The sequence below is a fragment of the Erinaceus europaeus genome, chromosome 1 (assembly GCF_950295315.1).
Source record: "Erinaceus europaeus chromosome 1, mEriEur2.1, whole genome shotgun sequence".
Classification (NCBI taxonomy): Eukaryota; Metazoa; Chordata; class Mammalia; order Eulipotyphla; family Erinaceidae; genus Erinaceus; species Erinaceus europaeus.
In genome coordinates this window covers 104,277,863-104,297,705 of record NC_080162.1, presented here as the reverse complement: position 1 = coordinate 104,297,705, position 19,843 = coordinate 104,277,863, and the positions used below count along the sequence as shown (strand labels likewise).

The 19,843-nt window shown below is 39.9% G+C and overlaps 1 protein-coding gene across 2 annotated transcripts; it reads right to left on the bottom strand.

Moving 5' to 3' along the window:
• Window positions 1–7,857: 7,857 nt before the first annotated feature.
• SLC35G1 (solute carrier family 35 member G1) lies at window positions 7,858–19,436 on the bottom strand. Of its 2 annotated transcripts, none has more exons than XM_016185419.2 (3): window positions 19,204–19,436; window positions 12,540–12,717; window positions 7,858–11,560 (listed from the first exon to the last, which is right to left on the bottom strand). In XM_016185419.2, exons 1-3 carry the CDS (start codon window positions 19,379–19,381, stop codon window positions 10,822–10,824), a joined length of 1,095 nt encoding a protein of 364 aa, XP_016040905.1. In that variant the 5' UTR covers window positions 19,382–19,436; the 3' UTR covers window positions 7,858–10,821. The 2 variants fall into 2 exon arrangements, with proteins under 2 accessions (XP_016040905.1, XP_060048154.1); XM_060192171.1 differs by having other exon boundaries at window positions 12,540–12,648.
• Window positions 19,437–19,843: the final 407 nt, after the last annotated feature.

Below are 19,843 nucleotides of genomic sequence, written 5' to 3'. Positions count from 1 at the left end.
TTCATGCCGGATTCTCGTATCGTCAAGCTGCACATTAAGCTCACGCGAGGCCGAGGCATGGTGTAGATGGAAAACAGATGATACCGTTTTGCAGTGCTAGGGATTAGTCACCATTTTTTACAGTAATCAGATATCAGAGACATGTCTTTCGTGAGTGTTTCCTCGAGGAAACACTCTCCTAATCTCTCTTATGTAAATAAACACATTTTTTAAAAAAAGCAAAGGTATTTAAACTCTGAATGTATAAAGAAGGTTTAATGTTAGCATTTAGAAAACTTAGTGTGACTTTCTCATCTCATTGAGAGCTGTTCAGATGGACTGTAGATTTGGGGGTTAGTCCTAGCCGAACAAGTAGTTGTGTCTGCCCTTACAGCTAGTGAGGAATTCTCCAGGACAGGGTGTTCTCTCAGCACACCATGGATGCATGCACATGCCTATCTCCTGCATCACTGTGACCTTAGCTCTTCGTCTGACTCACTTCTCTTTATTCCAGATTTTATCCAAGTATTCCCTGACCTGGCACCTTCCCAGGAGGACCTCTCAGGTAGGATCTGTGGCAATTACTTCCACTTGCTCTGTTGAAATTGAATCTTTATATCCAAGGTTCTGATTATTTTTATATCACCAATTCTGCCCTTTCTTAATGTTCAAACTCACTTATCTCTTTCTGGTTAGTGTAGTTCACTCCCTTGCTTCCACCTTATTCTTCTCTTCACCATTGTTTCTCAAAGAATTTTTTAGTGGGGGTGGAGACTCTGGAGAAATTTATTAATACCTCTCCTTTCTTCCTTCCATTGTTCTTTCTCTCCTTCCTTTCCTCCCTCATTTCCTCCCCCCCTTCCCTCCTTCTCTCTTCCTCCCTCTCTCTCTCTCTCTTTCTTCTCTTTCCCAGAGCACTGCTCAGCTCTGACTTATGGTGGTTCTGGGATTGAACCTGAGCCCTTTGGTGCTTCAGACATGAAAGTATTTTTGCATAACCATTATGTGATCTTCCCAGCCCTAACACCTGTCTTTCTCAGTAAGTGACTCTTAATAAAGACAGGTCGTTGCATTTCTTATCTGCTGGATGGTTCTAGTGCTGGTCCTCCAAGCTCTTTTTAGACTCTCCTGATTTCCTTTAAGGTGAATCACGTCCAGAGGAATCTGTCTCTTTGTTAATAGCATGAAATCAATTAGAAAGTGCTTTGATCCCTATGTAGCGTATTCTATCTTCTGTTTTTGCTGGCTGTGTGACTTTACACAAACTTCAAACACTCTAAATCTTATCTTTCTTATCTGTAAAGTAGGGAGAAGTGCTTTAATCTCATAAGGTCATTTCAAGGAAGAAATGAGACATGTGTACAAGAAATGTAGACTGTTACTACAACTAACTTTTCTCTTAGCTTTTCCTAGAACCGAACTGCCAAACATGAGGACCATAAACCATTGAGTATGAGAAATATAGTTATTCTCAGTTAAGAAGTGTTATAATAATAAAAAATATACATTAAATTTTGACCACTTGGTAGACAAAAAGAATGCAACATCTTATTATCACCACTAGAAATAGCCTTAGTACCTATAGGGGAGTTATGGTTGAATGTGGCTGGCCTAGAGTTCAGTTATGTATATTTAAGTGACAGTTCCTAGTGCTGTTCTACCAAGGTTTGAGACTTCAGGACACTGGTTTTTCAAGTTTCTTGTTGCTTTCTTGCATTGACTGTGATTATATATGACAAATAGTAAAAAATGATCAACAATGTAATAAAAAATTCTATAGTAGGGGATCAGGTGGTAGCGCAGCGGGTTAAGCTCACGTGGGGCAAATGCAAGGACCCGCTTAAGGATCCCTGTTCGAGTCCCCGGCTCCCCACCTGCAGGGGCGTCGCTTCACAAGTGGTGAAGCAGGTCTGCAGGAGTCTTTCTCTCCCCCTCTCTGTCTTCCCCTCCTCTCTCCATTTTTCTCTGTCCTATCAAACGACGACAACATCAATAACAACAATAACAATAATAACTACAGTGATAAAACAACAAGGGCAACAAAAGGGAAAATAAATAAATATTTAAAAATTTCGTATTATAGCTCAGAAGTAACCAAAGACTGAGACCTGAGGCCAAGTGAAGGTCAGGAAATTACATTTATTTTACATTAACTGTTACAAGCCTATGCCAGCATGCAGCTTTTATCAGTGTCCAACTGGGCGGGGAACAAGCTGATTGGTTAGAAACAATGTCCATCAAGGTGGTGACAAAAAAGGTGAGAACAGATTGGCTACTATCAGTCTGCCACTCAGATTCTGGAATGTAAAAGTGGACCACCAGGAGCCTATAGATTTTTCTTTCAAACACACTGAGTGGAATAAATCTGTTATACAATATAGGCAGTGTACTCACAGTCTATTTTTTCACATGTATCTCCTGCTACACAGGGAGGATAGAAAAAGAGGAGGGCACACATATAACCAGATTACAAAATCAAGAAACTATCCATTTCCTGTGTGACAAATATCACAATTATTTCATATCCTGCATTCTACCACAGTTAAGTATATGAAATGGGGTATTGGAAAGGTAATCTTTGGGAGACAGTCAACTAATTACAGAAATTTTATCAGGAAGGTGACTTCATTTGACCTCTTTGAATTTGAATTTCTTTTTTTTATATTTATTTATTTGCTTATTCCCTTTTGGTGCCCTTGTTGTAGTTATTATTGTCGTCATTGTTGGATAGGACAGAGAGAAATGGAGAGAGGAGGGGAAGACAGAGGGGGAGAGAAAGATAGACACCTGCCGACCTGCTTAACCGATTGTGAAGCAACCCCCTGCAGGTGGGGAGCTGGGGGCTCCAACTGGGATCTTCACACCAGCCCTTGCGCTTTGCGCCACGTATGCTTAACCTGCTGCCTACCACCCACTCCCAAATTTCAATTTCTTAATCCACCCATCATCTAGAGTGAGCAAGGACTGAATTAGGCAGGAGGTAAGATGCTTCTGGTCTGGTTGACATATATTCAATAAATGTTTGCTCTCTTTCCAAGTGAAAATGACTTTGGTGCTGCTGTGTAGACTGACTTTTTTTTTCTTCTTTTTTCCTCCAGGGTTATCTCTGGGACTCAGTGCCTGCATTTGGAATCCATTGTTCCTGGTGGCCTTCTCCCCCCCCACACACACTGGGTAGGACAGAGAGAAATGCAGAGAAGAGGGGAAGACAAAGAGGGGGAGAGAAAGATAGACATCTACAGACTTGCTTCACCTCTTGTGAGACAACCTCCCTGTAGGTGGGGAGCCGGGGGCTTGAACTATTGTTCTTGCACTTCCGACTATGTGTGCTTAACCCAGTGCACTACTGCCCAGCCCCCAAGACTGACTCCTGATTCAAGGCTGGAGAGTGTTTTCTGGGTTTATAGAGGATATATTTCTACTAGAAAGCTGAAATTCAGGTTTTCCTTTTCAATTTCTTCAGTCACAGAGAATGTGGGCATTGTTTTGATTTGTACATTATTTTTGGACTAGGTTATGTTGCCATATTGTGCAAAATTAAAAAAAATTAAGTTATAGAGGGATCTCAACAATGTGTCCTGGAACCCCACCTCCCCAGATCCCTGGCCCACTAGAGAAAAATAGAAACAGGCTGGGGTTATGGATCAACCAGTCAACACCCATGTCCAGTGGAGAAGCAATTACAGAAGCCAGACAGACCTCCCACCTTCTGCACCTCATAAAGATCTTTGGTCCATACTCCCAGTGGGATAAAGAATAGGGAAGTTTCCAATGAAGGGGATGGGATATGGAACTTTGATGGTGGGAATTGTATAGAATTGTACACCTCTTATCCCACAATCTTTTATTTATTTATATTTATTTAAAAAGGGAGACATTAACAGAATCGCAGGATAGGAGGGGTACAACTCCACACAATTCCCACCACCAGATCTCTGTATCCCATCCCCTCCCCTGATAACTTTCCTATTCTTTATCCCTCTGGGAGCATGGACCCAAGGTCATTGTGGGTTGCAGAAGGTGGAAGGTCTGGCTTCTGTAACTGCTTCCCCGCTGAACATGGGCGTTGACAGGTCTATCCATACTCCCAGTCTGCCTCTCTCTTTCCCTAGTAGGGTGGGGCTCTGGGGAAGCGGAGCTCCAGGACACATTGGTGGGGTTGTCTGTCCAAGGAAGTCTGGTCAGCATCATGCTGGCATCTGGAACCTGGTGGCTGAAAAGAGAATTAACATACAAAGCCAAACAAACTGTTGATTATCCCACAATCTTATCAATCATTATTAAATCACTAATAAAAAATTTAAAAGAGAAAAAAAGTTATAGAGGGGTATACTGTGGAAGTCTCCATTTCATGCCAACTTTCAACTTTCAGTTCTTACCCTAAAGGCAACTATTCTTTTCAGTTTGGTATCCTTCTAGGATATCATTTTCTTTTCTTTTCTTTTCTTTTCTTTTCTTTCTTTCTTCCTCTTCCTTCATTGCTTGCTTTTTTGTTTGTTTTGACAGAGACAGAGAGAAATTGAGAGCAAAGGAGATAGATAGGTAGGTAGGTAGATAAATAGATGTGCTTGCAGCATTGCTTTACCACTTGTGAAACTTTCTCTTTGCATCTGGGAAACTAGGACTTGACCCTAAATCCCTGTGCATGGTTAGCATGTGCCCTGTACCTAGTGCATTATCATCCTGACCCTAGAATATTCTTTTTATCTCCTTCTTACACAAATACTCATATATTTTACTCTACTACTACCTGATTTTTTCACTTATAATCTTGGATATTTCATACTCAGATTTGGAAGGCTCCCATGTCATTTCTTATTTTATTTAAAATTGCATTATGTTTTTATTTTGCCTATGTACCATTATTTACTTAACTGGAACCAGACTAATTTTATCATTCACTACTACAAGAAATGTCATATGAATGATCTTGTATTTATGATTCTTCAGAAAGAAAGTATATGTATAAGATGAAGTGCAGAAATGGAATATTTGGATGAAAAAGTATGTATATTTTTAAACTGATGCTTCTAAATTGCTCTTCAGAGATGTTGTACCAATGTGCCTACTTACCTGCAAAGTGTCAGAGTCTTCTAACTTTTCTAATATTCACATAAAAATGAGCCAAAGTACATTCACCACAAGCCATTTGTATCATTTGCTGCTTCTTCACTCACTCTTGGTTAGGTCATTTAGATCTTTTATTTTTAGAGTTGTTTAACTTCACAATTCCTTTTTTTTCTTTTCCTCCCTTTTTTTTAAAGATTATTATTATTATTATTATTATTAATGAGAAAGATAGGAGGAGAGAGAGAAAGAGCCAGATATCAATCTGGCATATGTGCTGCCGGGGACTGAACTCAGGACCTCATGCTTGAGAGTCTAGTTCCTTAACCACTGTGCCACCTCCCGGATGACTAACTTCACAATTCTAAACTGTAAAATCACAGTTAAAATAGTTATAATTTATAAGCTTATTTACCTGCATTTCAGACTATCAAAACCTCATGAAGAGTTAGTAGATTTGATGGTGAGTTTTATCATTGTTTTTAAGGTTTCAAAAGTGGAGCCTCAGTCATGAGAATCTCTTTGCATAATCATTATGCTACCTACCCTTGGCAAGGTTTCAGATTTGGATAATTCTATTAGATCTACATTTCTGAGATTTTTGTCTTTTTCCACTTTCCTCTCTTAAGAATTATTGAAGACCCCAGAGAGCTTCTGTTTATATAGGTTGTATGTATAGATTTTTTCCCATATTTAAAAGTTAAACTGAAGAAAAATAAAAATTCTGGGGTCTGGGAGGTGGCATAGTGGATAAAGGATCAGACTCTCAAACATGAGGTCCTGAGTTCAATCCCCAGCAGCACATGTACCAGAATGATGTCTGGTTCTTTCTATCTCTCTCTCTCCTCCTATCTTTCTAATAAATAAAATCTTTTAAAAAATAAATAAAATAAAAATTCTATTATATCAAGACAGATAACATTCTTACTTAAAAAGAGCCACTTACAGACTGGGAGTATGGACCGACCAGTCAACGCCCATGTTCAGCGGGGAAGCAATTACAGAAGCCAGACCTTCTACCTTCTGCAACCCTCAATGACCCTGGGTCCATGCTCTCAGAGGGATAGAGAATGGGAAAGCTATCAGGGGAGAGGGTGGGATATGGAGATTGGGTGGTGGGAATTGTGTGGAATTGTATCCCTCCTACCCTATGGTTTTGTTAATTAATCCTTTCTTAAATAAAAAAAAATTTAAAAAAGAGCCACTTAAAATTAGAATAACATTATTTCATATTGTTGTATATTTGAAATGTGACTTAATAGATGATAATTATCATGGCACCTTGTGAAACACAATAGAACATTTTCCAGTGAAGTATACATTTATTTATTTATTTATTTATTTTTACGTGGTGCCAGGGAATGAATTCTGGGATTAGCGAATATATGAAATGACTGAGCCACCTCCCTGACCTAATTTTTAATTTCTTATTTGAGAGGGAGAGAAGAGGAGGATTGTGGGTGGGGGAAAGAGGGAAAAACACCAAACTGTCATTCCACCATCCGTGGAGCCCCACCCATTTTCACCTGCTGTCTTACCTATGGGTAGGGCCTGACATATGGAAAGCATACACCCTACTACTGGCTGAGTTACCTCCTGAGTCCCTAGACTGAACTTTCGTGACATAACATTTCCTGCACTGCTTTCACATTAGGTGTGTCTGCACCTTTATCCTCCTACTGTAAAGCCCCACCTTCTATTTCCAGGAGATGCCAAGCAGTGACAAGGTTCATGAACTCTCTGAACTAATTTACCAAGTCAACCTCCAAAATGGCTAAAACATGGATCACAGAACATCCTTGGTAGAACATCCTCCAAAATTCTGAGTGAATACCATAGCTATATTAGATTTGCTGCAGGGATCAATGGGGCCACCTAATTGAAGGTAGCAATCAAGTTTCACGTGTACAACCAAAACTCTAAAAGAATTTTATTTATTTATTTTTTTTGCCTCCAGAGTTACCCCTGGGGCTTAGTGTCGACACTACAAATCCACTGCTCCTGGTGGCCATTTTTTCTATTTTATTGGGTAGAAGAGAGAAATTGGAAGAGGAGGGGGAGATAGAAAGGGAGAGAGAAAGATAAACACCTGCAGACTAGAAGACAGAGACTAAAAAAAATAAAATAAAATAAAGGGAAACAAAGTAATCTCTTAGCATATGATATAGGGAGATTGAACTGAGTATCAAATTTGTGTTGAAATATGGGAGATTGGGTAGGAATAAGGCTAATAATTTGGACAGAGTGTGTAATAAGGTAATACTGTGTTTTTATGAGAACCTAAATAACACTGAAAACAGGATTTAAGGAAGATTAATCTAGAGTCCAGTATCTAAGTAAGAGAATATTATCTAAATAAGAGCATAGGGGTTGGGTGGTGGTGCACCTAGTTGAGCGCATATGTTACAATGCACAAGGACAAGGGTTTGAGCCCCCAGTTCCCACCTTCAGGGAGAAAGCTTGCGAGTGGTGAATCAGTGCTTTCGGTGTCTATTTCCCCTTTCCTTCTCGATTTCTCATTCTCTGTATCTAATAAAGAGGATTTAAAAAATTAAGTAAGAGGATAGAGAACGACAACTGAACTAAGATATTGTAATAATTTAGGTATGAAATGATAAGGAATATCACCATTGTAACAAGAAAGTAAAAGACAAGACATTTGGGGGAATCAGGCGGTGGTGCAGCGGATTAAGTGCACATGGCGCAAAGCAAGGATCGGCGGAAGGATCCGGGTTCTGATCTCGGTTCGAGCCCCCAGCTCCCCACCTGCAGGGGAGTCGCTTCACAAGCGGTGAAGAAAGTCTGCAGGTGTCTTTCTCTCCCCGTCTTCCCCTCCTCTCTCCATTTCTCTCTGTCCTATCCAACAACAACGACAGCAATAACCACAACAATGTTGGGCAACAAAAGGCAAAATAAATAAATAAATACAAAAAAATTAAATAAAAAAAAAGAAGACAGACATTTTGGCAGTAATAAATGAGCTTTCAGAATACAATAAAAATTATAGAGTTCAAAAAAAAAATCACTGAAAATTCGGGGGGGGGTGTTTAGAAGTTGAAGCTCTTACCCAAGCAGAAGCTTGGGACCTTTATTTTAGAGATATTGAATTTAACTGTGACACTCAGTGGGATAAACAGTTTGAAACTTGAGATTACATCATAACTGAATGGCTGGATGTTAGTCTCCTTTTATAAAATAGAATTTAAAGCACACACAGATAAAAAGCAAATGCTATAGTAGAAGATATATTTCTATAGTCATAATAACCCAAACACAGCTTTTTTATATACTAATTTTATTAGCCACTTATAAAACAAAAACAATTTATACAAATATTCTTAAGACAGAAAACTACAATGTACTCAAAATATACATACTCATAGTTGTTACAATAGATATCATCGTCTGTAACTTGGACATGTAAAAAGTATCTTAAGAATCACAGCCTTAAAAGTTGGGAGAATCATTTTATGTCATTTAAGCACCTCATGTCTGAAACAAGCAAACAAACAAACATGTCTTTAACATACAGGCCTAAAGAGATTTAACTTTGAATGTCCCAAAAGTACTTTTATAATGTGCAAGGTAAAGAACTGGGAGAGGTTTCCCTGAGAGTTAATTTACCTTAGGTGGCTCAAGCAATGGTTTACCTTCCATCTTCCATCCTGGAACTAAAGGAGGGGAAAAGGCCAGGGAAACCCATCTCAGGTAGGTATTCTCCCTTAGTTATTCTTATGTGGAACATGATTCTTCAAAGAGGAGTTCTAATCTTTGTGCTTACGATTCTAAAAGTATCTCAGATGTTTTTCTGACTCTATAAGGATTGAGAATTAGGCTACAGATACAATGACTGAGATGACTCCTCTGAAGAGACTTCGTTTAGAAGTGGGAAGTATTTAGGAAAATTAGCAAATAATAAATAAATAATAAAAATAATAATAATAAATCTCTTGGGAACTACTGGGGCCACCCTTTCTCACCAAGGCATAAATCTCTGAACCCAAGTTCTTTCTCAGTTTGGAAGAGTTGTGGTGAGAGGGCAGAAAATAACCTATCATCTTCCAAATCTGGAGACAAGATAATAATGAATGCTAGTTCTGACACATGAAGTGTTGGAAGCTATTATAGCCACACTTAAAAAAGGGTTCACTGTGACAAAACAATCTTTTGTGTGTACTCTGTACTTCCTGATTAACCTCTCAAGCATTCCTAAATATTAAAATTCTCTCAACTTCAGAGTAATGGCTTAATAAAAGTGCAGTTATAAACATGTATTGTTTAATTCATGATATAATGTCATAATGCAGCACTGGCATTTAACTGTAATTTTTTTTTATCAATCATGTACTCATAGGTCTTTACATTTAACATAAAACACAAAACAATGATTACATAAAGTTGAGTTTAGTAGGAATACTGTTAAGTACCTTAAAATATTTAAAATACGTATTTCAAAGTCCTCTAAATTTTTGGTTTGGAGAGTAAGAGAGGTATCCATTAGGATGAACCATGAGAAACTATGGTTTTTGTAAGTGAAAAAGATATAGTCTAAACAATTTCATATGATTCAGCCTAATACAACCCTGAGAACATTTTATTTGGTGTTATACAATAAATTCAAAGAGAACTTATAAAAAAAAATCACATTTTAAGTGAAGAGAAAGCACTTCAGGATGGAAATATGCACAGTAGCAACGCCAAATTTTCCCTCCTGTGATCTGAAATCTTAGAAAACTAAGAAAAAAAAGGGCATTTTAAAAAATAAACAACTAAAATGATAGAATGATTAACTATCATTGTTAATGACATTGAAACAGAAAACCATTAGCCAAATTTGTTGATTTAAAAACTTTGAAAGTTCACATATAAAAAATTCAGCATTAAAATGAAAAGGCACAAATATAGGTTAAAAGAATACGAATCACTTTTAAAGCCTTAAAAATAAGGCTAATTTATTTGCATTATTGACACCATTAAGTAGGCAACTACTCCAAGTCTAAGTTTAGGCCTCCTAAATGGAATTATGTTTCAAATGAATTATCAACATACTAACTATAGCAGCATTATTCTCAAAGTTTCTTAACTTCTATATTAGTAAAAGTGTCTGAAATTACCTTCCCACATGTAGTCTGCAATATCAAAAATACACTGTAGAAATTTTATATATGTAGTGATTATAAAAAATTTTCACTGGGGGTCAGTGCATTGGGTTAAGCGCATATGGCACGAAGCACAAGGACCAGCATAAGGATCTCAGTTCAAGCCCCCGGCTCCCTACCTGGAGGGGTGTCGCTTCACAAGCGGTGAAGCAGATCTGCAGGTGTCTGTCTGTCTCTCCCCCTTTCTGTTTCCCCTCCTTTCTCGATTTCTCTCTTTTGTATACAACAACAGCAATGACAACAACAATAATAATAACGACGACAACAAGGGCAACAAAATGGGAAAAATGGCCTCTAGAAGCAGTGGATTCTTAGTGCAGGCACCAAGCCCCAGCAATAACCCTGGAGGCAAAAAAAAAAAAAATTTTTAGCTTTTCTTCAACTTTGAACAGTTCTCTAGCCAATGCCACCCCAACAGCAAGCTAGAACAAAAAAACCTGCCAAACAAAACAACTGGATCTGATTTCTAATTAAAAACATATCAAATTTGAAAATAGTACTTTCATTATGAAATTTAATAGCTGTAATCAGTAAACTCAGGTTTCCTGAGTGAGTGTATAGTATGTCTGAACTGGATGTACATATACGTTAGATTGTACATTTCAGCAGTGATTCTTCATTTGCAACTCTCACACCATTTACGAATGGCAGCTCCAGTACTACTGGCTATGACGCAGAGAGCACCACCCACTGTCCACCAGGTTGGCACATCATTAAAGAAAATAACCTGAAAGGTAAAAGCAAAGACCACATCCATAGTCTTCATTATTGCTACGAGTCCTGCTTTTTCTATTTGCAGAGCTTTGGTGAGAAAAACTTGACCCCCCAAACCAAACAACCCAATTAGCAGGAGAAACAGTCTGTCCAGTCCACAGTATGGCAGACTCCATTCTCCTAATATAAAGAGGACAATGACACACTCAATGAGACCAAGTACTACATAATACCAGATGCTCAAAAAGTAGTCCACAGATTTTCCCATTTTTCTTAGGATAACAAGAGTCGCTGCAGCAAACACAGCATGTCCAATCGCTGCAAAGGTACCCTTCAGGTGAACTGAATAGCTTCTGTCCATCCCTGTAGTGTTGAAATGAAACAGAAATGGTGGCCTTACTATAAGGATCACTCCAGTGATTGCGAATATGGTGAAGAGAGCATCCCAAGGGCTATATTTTTCCTTGAGAAATATGCAAGCAAATATAGATGTAAAGACTGGACTGCTGAATGTGATAACTGTGGCATCAGCAAGAGATGTTGACTGCAACGCGTAGAAAAAGAGGATCATGGCAGTAGAACCAAGGGCTCCTCTGGCAATGAGTAAGATTCTTTGATCTTTGGGGCCTATAAATCCAGTTCTGTAAAATTGAAATGAAGGAATGAGTATTAAATAAAGTCAGTATTTGTCTCTTAGCAATAAATATTCAATAAATAGGGTTGGAGTGTTAGCCCACTCTCGGCGTCATCCTTGCCCCCTCCCTCCCCCTTTCCCTGGGGGTGGAGATGGCGGGGCAAAACATAAGATTGTGTTTTGCAGCAGCTCACCAGGTAGGGGCACCTTGCCACATGCCCAGTATGAGCCTCAGCACCACATGAGAATGTTACCATACTGGGGGAAGGAAGCTCTGGAGTTGTGGCACTTCTTTTTCTCACACTCTTTATCTCTCTGTCTGAATGAAAAAGTTGCCTCAGGAGCAGCAGAATCATACATGTGCTAAACCCAGACTGGACACACACATAATAAATTTTTAAAGTCCCAAGTATCAAGAGGTAAGGTCATAGTAATACCTGTAACTGAAAAGTATACATCTGTAAAAGTGTTTTTATAAATATTAAACATCAAAATGTCTAAACCTTGGTCAATATTACCTTTCTCTATTCCGTTATCATGCCAGGTAGGAAGACCTAGACATTATTACTGTAGCCTACTATCTTAATTCTACTTAAAGAAACCTCTGATAGTAGGAGACACTGCCATTTCCTCTTGTTTACTTTATTCTTCCAAGTACCATGTATGCCAAAAGAAAGAAGGGAGGGTGGTACATGATGAAAGGATTATACAAGGAAAGCTTTGTTCTCCAAATGGTGTGGGGGAATCGCTAACTAACTTAATCTCTTTCTCCCTCTTTGCTGGGCATGTGGCTTGTGCTTCTAAGAGACTCTTCTGTAAGTAAATCCTTGTGACTTTTCATTAGTCCAAGCCAAAAAAAGAAAAACTCTAAGGACTGGCAAGGGGAAAGGGGCAAAGAAGAGACTATAGAGTAAATAACTTAATCAGGTCAAAAGGTTTATAAATATTTACTTATATTTTCTATTGTGCAGTTGAGAAATACTTACTTTCTGTATATTAAGCAAGGGAAAATGACTGTCATTTGGACTACACATCGAAATCCACTAATTTCTACGGCATGGACATCTTGCACTTTCTTAACAAATAAAGAGCCCACTGAGAAAAGGAAGGCAGATAACAATGTGTAAAATAAGCCAAGTCCAGGACAGGGGTTCTTCTTGGCTTCTGAAAAAGATTAAATTTTGGTTAGTCCTAGTTTTCAAATACATGTTTTATCATTTTCACTTAGAAATTGTGAAAATGGGACAGTGTTAATGGCGAACAGGATACAGATCTTACCTCCTGAGCATATTCATTCTCTGAAACAGCTATTTTTCCCCCATCAAGAATGAAGAATCATAGAAAGTAACAATTTAACGTATTCTTAATTCAGCAGTTTTATCTTAAAAAAGTGGATTTCCTTTGGCTCACTAGAGAATCACGTCTCACATATATATCAGAAAGAAACAAAGTTTGCCAAGATAGTGAGAAAAATCTTAAGAAATACCTATCAAGATAGCTAGAGGGAAAAAAATGCTTCCAAATGATATCTTATACCCTCTTTTTGGTAAGTTGAGCTTTATGAAGAAAGTGTTTGTTCTCTTCTAGAAAAACAGTTTGTAATAGTACTATACGACTACTTCTTGATTATCTGACATCTCTTTTTTTTTTTTTTTTTTTTAAACCAGAGCACTGCTCAGCTCTGGCTTATGGCGGTGTGGGGGATTGAACCTGGGACTTGAGAGCCTCAGGCATGAAAGTCTCTTTGCATAACCATTATGCTATACCCCCACCCTTATCTGACATCTCCTACAAGCCTGGGAAAGCCATGTGGAAAATCTTGAGTAAATATAAGATGAATAAAAGAATATGAGAGAAATATATGTAGAAAGAATACCATTGGCAACAGCATAATTGAGGAAGGTTTCATTATTTTGAACAGTTAATCAAATCTTTATCATTTCATGGTTTATGGTTATCTTCCATGTCTATTATTTTACTTTTAAATATTTTAACAGAGACAGAGAAGGCAGAGAGACAGAGAGAGAAGAGGGGAAGAGTGGGTGAGTGTGTTATGTGCATGCATGTGTGTGTAAGAGGCCATAGCACCAAAGCTTCCTTCAGTGTGGTGTCAGCCTGGCTTGAACCTGGGTTGCAGACATGGCAAAGCAACACACTACCCAGGTGAACTGTTTTGCCATTCCCTCACCTTCTATCTCAAGCTAATCTGTAGAACAGGGGATCGAAAAATCCCTCTGGCTCCAGATATGTGATGATCTGAAGTAGGAAATTTCTGTTCTCTCCAGGGCATTACATAGTGGATCTATTAAGGATAGTCTGTATGAACATTAAACTTGTGTGTTGCCATTTCCTCTGCCTGAATTGGCTAAAACAGAAGTAGTACCTGCTTTCAGCCTCATTCGGAGAAGAGCAGACTGAAAGAGCTTTAAGAGCTCCCTAAAACAAAGGCCAACACCAAGGAATGCATTCTTATTTTTTCTTTTCTGGAAACTCACACAAGAACAATCACAGGATAATAAAGACACTATTGGTTTTCATCAGTTCAGAGGTAACAGTAAAACTAAAGTTCATGTGGACACAAGCAATTAATTCATAGCAAAACAGGGACTATGGGGTCCAACCAAGGAATTTACAATTTGTCATTGAACTATAAAGAAGTATTACATAGTAACAACTTTCCCATAAGTAATACGTTAACTTTTATTTCACGATTAAAAAATAACTTTGCAAACAGGAACCAAAGTTTGATGATGCAGTCTTTCTGGGGGCTATTTATAAACTGATCTTTCTAGAGATATCATTCTTGTTGGAGATTATTACCTCTTCCTAATCTATGTGCACAGCTGGAAAAAAATTGTTTGGTGCTAACAATTGTTATGTTATAGATTATATGGTATAGGTGCCAAGCCACATTCCTTTCTGTAACCACATGTTCAGTTACAGCAGAAACAAACTACACACACCCACTTTTCCTATGAGAAGGAAGTCTTAGATGACTTCCAAATTAAGCACCCTGAAATAAATGCCTTGGCTGTGGCCAGTTTTAAAGTTCAGCCTCTGAAATTTCAGAATTCAGGTCCAAATAAAATATTTTCTTAAAGGTCACCCCACCCATACCTAGAGGCTACATCATCAGACAGAACAGGGCAGGAAGATCAAGAACAGAAAACATCTTTTTGGTCTCTTATTTCAAGAATCTTCTCCAACCTAAATTCTACATTTTTCTCCAGGAATATTTTAAGATAACATTAGATTTTAATTCTTTTAAAATTCATTTGTATTGTTGGCCTTAATAAACTCTTCCTTGAAAAACATATGCATTCACTTTTTTTTTCTACCAGAAAACTGCTGGTGGAGCTGGAGATCGAACCTGGGACTTTGGAATCTGAGGTATGAGAGTCTCTCTGCATAACCATTATGCTCTCTCTCTGACCCTACTCACATATTTTCTTGAGTATAAACATAGCTTGAGTGTAAACATGCTTCCTGACTAGTACAGACAGTGACTACAAGGCTTTACTAAACTAAACTTGACTGTTGATTAAAGAGGATGAAAATGAACTCTTCAGGCAAATCTCAGTCTCTTACTAAATGATTTCAATTCTCTTTGTCAATAGAGAGGAATGATCGAAAGAGGTATTTACTTACGTGTTTTCATGTTCATATATGATCACATGCTTATCTAGTAATTGGACACTTTAAATTAATATAATTAAAAGGTGGCCACAGGGCAGGTAAATAGCTCATCTGAATAGTGTGCTACTTTACCAAGTGTGCAACCCAGGTTCAAACCCAACACTCATTGCATTGAAGAAGGGAGCTTTAAAGCCACTATCTCCTTCACTCTTTCTGCCTCTCTATCCCTATCTAAAAAAAAAAAAAAAAAAGATAAAAGGGAGTTGGGCAGTAGCATAGCAGGTTAAGTGCACGTGGCGCAAAGCGCAAGGACCAGTAAGGATCTCGGTTCAAGCGCCTGGCTCCCCACCTGCAGGAAAGTCACTTCACAGGCAGTGAAGCAGGTCTGCAGGCATCTGTCTTTCTCTGCCCCTCCTCTCTCCATTTCTCTCTGTCCTATCTAACAACGGCGACATCAGTAACAACAACAATAACTATAACAACAATGAAAAACAACAAACAAAAGAAAATAAATCAATATTTGGGGGGAAGGTAGATAGCATAATGGTTATGCAAAGAGACTCTTGTGCCTGAGTCTTCAAAGTCCCAGGTTCAATTCCCTGAACCACCATAAGCCAGAGTTGAGCAGTGCTCTAGTTAAAAAAAAAAAAAAAGATAAAATAGTCACAGTTTAATTTTTTAACTTAGAGGAAAGCTGGGAAATGGCTTACTTTCTCCATTCTCTGCTTTGAGCTGATGCTTCACAACCTGAATGGGAATTAAAATTACCTAAGCTATTTAAAAAATTCATTTCCCAAGCCATAGCTATCCTAGGCCCTTAAAAGAGAATCTCTGTATCTGTTAAACAAACAAACAAATAAAAATGCAGTTTAAGAACCGCTGCTACATTAAGGAAATGTAGCTCTTGTACAGGAGAATGAGAAGAACAGATCTAATGACAACCTCTCTTTGCTTCTAAGTGCACACTGTTCCTGAAAAAATAAATAAATAAATAAATAAATAAATAAATAAATAAATAAATAAATGGGTGTTTTAGCATAGCTTTGTGTTGTATGTGAAGGCTGTCCAAGAATGTAAGAAAAGGGTAACAGTTTCAAACTGAACTTGAAAACAGACTTTGTTGAGATAACCAGTTGGATCAAGGCTAAAATGATACGGTCACAAAGTTCAATGACAACAGTATAGTGGATTAAAATGTTTCCAGGCAATTCTGTTCTCTTATTTGGTCACCTTAAAAATAACTAAGCCTGGGCCGGGTGGTGGTGCACCTGGTTGAGTGCACATTTTATAGTGCACAAGGACCCAGGTTCGAGCCCCAAGTCCCCACCTGCAGGGGGATTGCTTTGCAAGTGGTGAAATAGTGTTGCAGGTGTCTCTCTGTCTCTCCCTATCACCCCCTTCCCTCTCAATTTCTGGCTGTTTCTATCCATCCAGGAAATAAAGATAATAAAAAAGATTAAAAAAAAAACAACTAAGTCTTACTGGCAACTTTCTTTGAAATTAAAAGGTACTGTTATATTCTTAGGCTTTATCATTAATATTATTTAGTGACTTAGACATGTGCTAACTCTGTATTGTCTTAGTCTCTAGTTCATAAAAAGGGAAAAAGTTTAAAAGTTTTAAAGACTAACAAAGTATTCCAATAGAATGATATTCAATCATAGGCTGATAAGGAGAGAAACTCAGCTTTTTAAAGGCTACACATCTGGTCAACCCAAGATGGGAGTAAAATGCTCTGGAGGCAACAGCCCAATCAGAAATAATTAGAAGGCCCATAAATTCTGATAGCATTTAAGTAAAAAAACTGAGCAAGAATCATCTTCCTGGGGTTCTGAGAGAAATTCATATAAGGAGAGGGGAAAAGTAGGGTAGGTAAGAAGTATAGAAATCCCAGGTCACATTTAAGGATGATAACCCAAGGTGGTGCAGACTGTGTATCTACCTTAAAGGAAGTATACCTGTTGCCTTTTTCTAAAAAACTATAACAGATTGATGGTAGAACTCAAGGGGGAATGGGTTGAGTGCTGAGATGAGTTAAAAAAAAAAAAAAAGCCATGGGTCATAACACCAAAGTAAAAGACGCTGGGGTGGGTGGGTGGAGAGAATAGAGGTCCAAGAAGGAAGACAGAGGACCTGGTGGGAACAGCAGCAAATGCTGGTGAGGATGTGGGTTCAAAAGAACCCTCCTGCACTGCTGGTGGGAATGTCAATTGGTCCAACCTCTGTGGAGAACAGTCTGGAGAACTCTCAGAAGGCTAGAAATGGACCTACCCTATGATCCTGCAATTCCTCTCCTGGGGATATATCCTAAGGAACCCAACACATCCATCCAAAAAGATCTGTGTACACATATATTCTTAACAGCACAATTTGTAATAGCCAAAACCTGGAAGCAACCCAGGTGTCCAATAACAGATGAATGGCTGAGCAAGTTGTGGTATATATACACAATGGAATACTACTCAGCTATAAAAAATGTGATTTCACTGTTTTCAGCCGATCTTGGATGGATCTTGAAAAATTCAGGTTAAGTGAAATAAGTCAGAAACAGAAGGATGAATATGGGATGATCTCACTCTCAGGCAGAAGTTGAAAAACAAGATCAGAAAAGAAAACACAAGTAGAACCTGAACTGGAATTGGCGTATTGTACCAAAGTAAAAGACTCTGGGGTGGGTAGGTGAGGAGAATACAGGTCCAAGAAGGATATGACAGAGGACCTAGTGAGGGTTGTACTGTTATATTGAAAACTGAGAAATGTTATGCATGTACAAACTATTATATTTACTGTCGAATGTAAAACATTAATTCCTCAATAAAGAAATTTAAAAAAAAAAGCCATGGGTGTGTGTGTGGGGTGGGGGGTGAAGGGCAAAGGTGGTAGCAGAGGGTTAAGCGCACATGGCACAAAGCGCAAGGACCCGTGGTAAGGATCCTGGTTCGAGCCCTCCGGCTCCCTTCCTGCAGGGAGGTCGCCTCACATGCAGTGAAGCAGATCTTCAGGAGTCTTTCTCTCCCCGTCTTCCCATCCTCTCTCGATTTCTCTCTGTTCTATCCAACTACAGCAATAACAACAACAATAACCACAACAACGATAGGAAAGAGCAACAAATGGGAAAAATAGATTCCCAGTGCAGTGGATTCGTAGTGCAGGCACCCAGCCCCAGCAGTAACCCTGTTGGTAATAATAATAATAAAGATATAAGAAAGGGGCATGGGCTCAGTTTCTGGCAAGCTGGGACTCTAACTTTCATGCTGTCCAGACCTGTGTCTTGTCTTGCCCAAACAAGACAGATATTGGGGAAAACAACTTCGAACCAGGAGTTTTAACTTTACTCTTGCCAAGAGGAAACAGAATTATTATTATTATTAGGCAAAGGGTCCCTGACTTTGGGGATGGGCTGATGAACGTCTTAAATAAGATTTTAAGACTTTGTCTCTGACTCATTCAGCATCCGTTTCAAGTCTTCATAACCGAAGTGGAACTCCTGGAACTCCACTTGACTCCACTTTCACAAGTTTCTAAGACCCTAGGACAAACATTTTTCTAGACTTGATGCCTTTCAACTTCCTCTTCAGGTTAACATCCAGCTTAGTGTTCAAGGTTAGCTTCCTTCCAACCTCGCTGGCCTAGGTCCCTGACCCAACCCCCTAGACCTCGGACCTCGGGCAGGGAGCACCCAACAGTAATCTGACCTCATGGTCCTGCCCGCAATAGAGTAATTATAGAAACTGGTTTAGAATCCTAGAAAGGTTCCAAACAAAAATCAGAAACTTTCGTCTCCGAGCGAGGGAGAAAAAGGGTGGGGTAGGGAGGAGGGCTCTGACTTGCAGTCCCCCCCCCACCCAGGTGACAGCACGAGGTTTCTCCCCAGCTTTTGGCAGGGTGGGGATGGAGAAGGAAGCCTTCACTGAGTACCCCGCCCGCGGATAGGAGGTCCCCTGTCCACGGAAGCCCCCTGCCTCCACGGGAGGGGGGGGCAGTCCCGGGATGAGGTTTGCACCCTGAACTCACCCGGCTGCGCACCAGACCAGCACTGCAAAGAATCGCACAACCAGTACCTGCGGGGGGCAGGCGTCCCCGCTGTCTCGGCAGCCATCGGCTGCTCGCCGGAGCCCAGGGGCTCCCCCTCCGCCAGCTGCAGCCCGGACTCCGCCGCCTCCGCGGCCCCGGCGCTGTCCAGGTGCCGCATGGTGGAGCCAGGCTTCTCCCCGCCGGTGCCGGCTGTCGGGTGCTTGCAACAGAGGCTCCACCGCAGGGCTCTTCCGGCCCCCAGCGGAGATAGGGCGCATGCGTGCGGTCACTCCCCCCCCCCCCCCCCCCCCCCCGGCCCCTACCGCCGCCCCTCCCGCCGCAGCCTACATCCCCGGAGGGTGCTCGGTCCTCCGCTGCCCTCTTACCTTCAGATCTTGCAGTCTTCTTCCTTTCCTGGGAGCGCCCGCGGCCTCCCTGGTTACGTTGGCCCCAAGGCGCCTATCCCTCTGCTGCGGTCTGACTTAAGACTGTCTATCGGTTTGGAGTCATCGTTCCCGGAGCACACTGAACTCCTTTCTTTCCTTGCAAACAGTAAGAAAGTGAGACTAGGGTCCTGGGACCTTGGGGGCGAGTCCTCTGGTGGTTATGGGGTGTATGTGGAGTTACTGCATTCAGCACC

Bases quoted from the DNA above. Each gene is read 5' to 3' on its own strand.
- SLC35G1 (XM_016185419.2), bottom strand. From the start codon at position 19,381: ATGCGGCACCTGGACAGCGCCGGGGCCGCGGAGGCGGCGGAGTCCGGG. The intron at 12,718-19,203 runs GTGAGTTCAGGG...AATCTTTTTCAG, and splicing joins CTGGTCTGGTGCGCAGCCGG to AAGCCAAGAAGAACCCCTGT. The intron at 11,561-12,539 runs GTAAGTATTTCT...TCAATTTTACAG, and splicing joins CCTTGCTTAATATACAGAAA to AACTGGATTTATAGGCCCCA.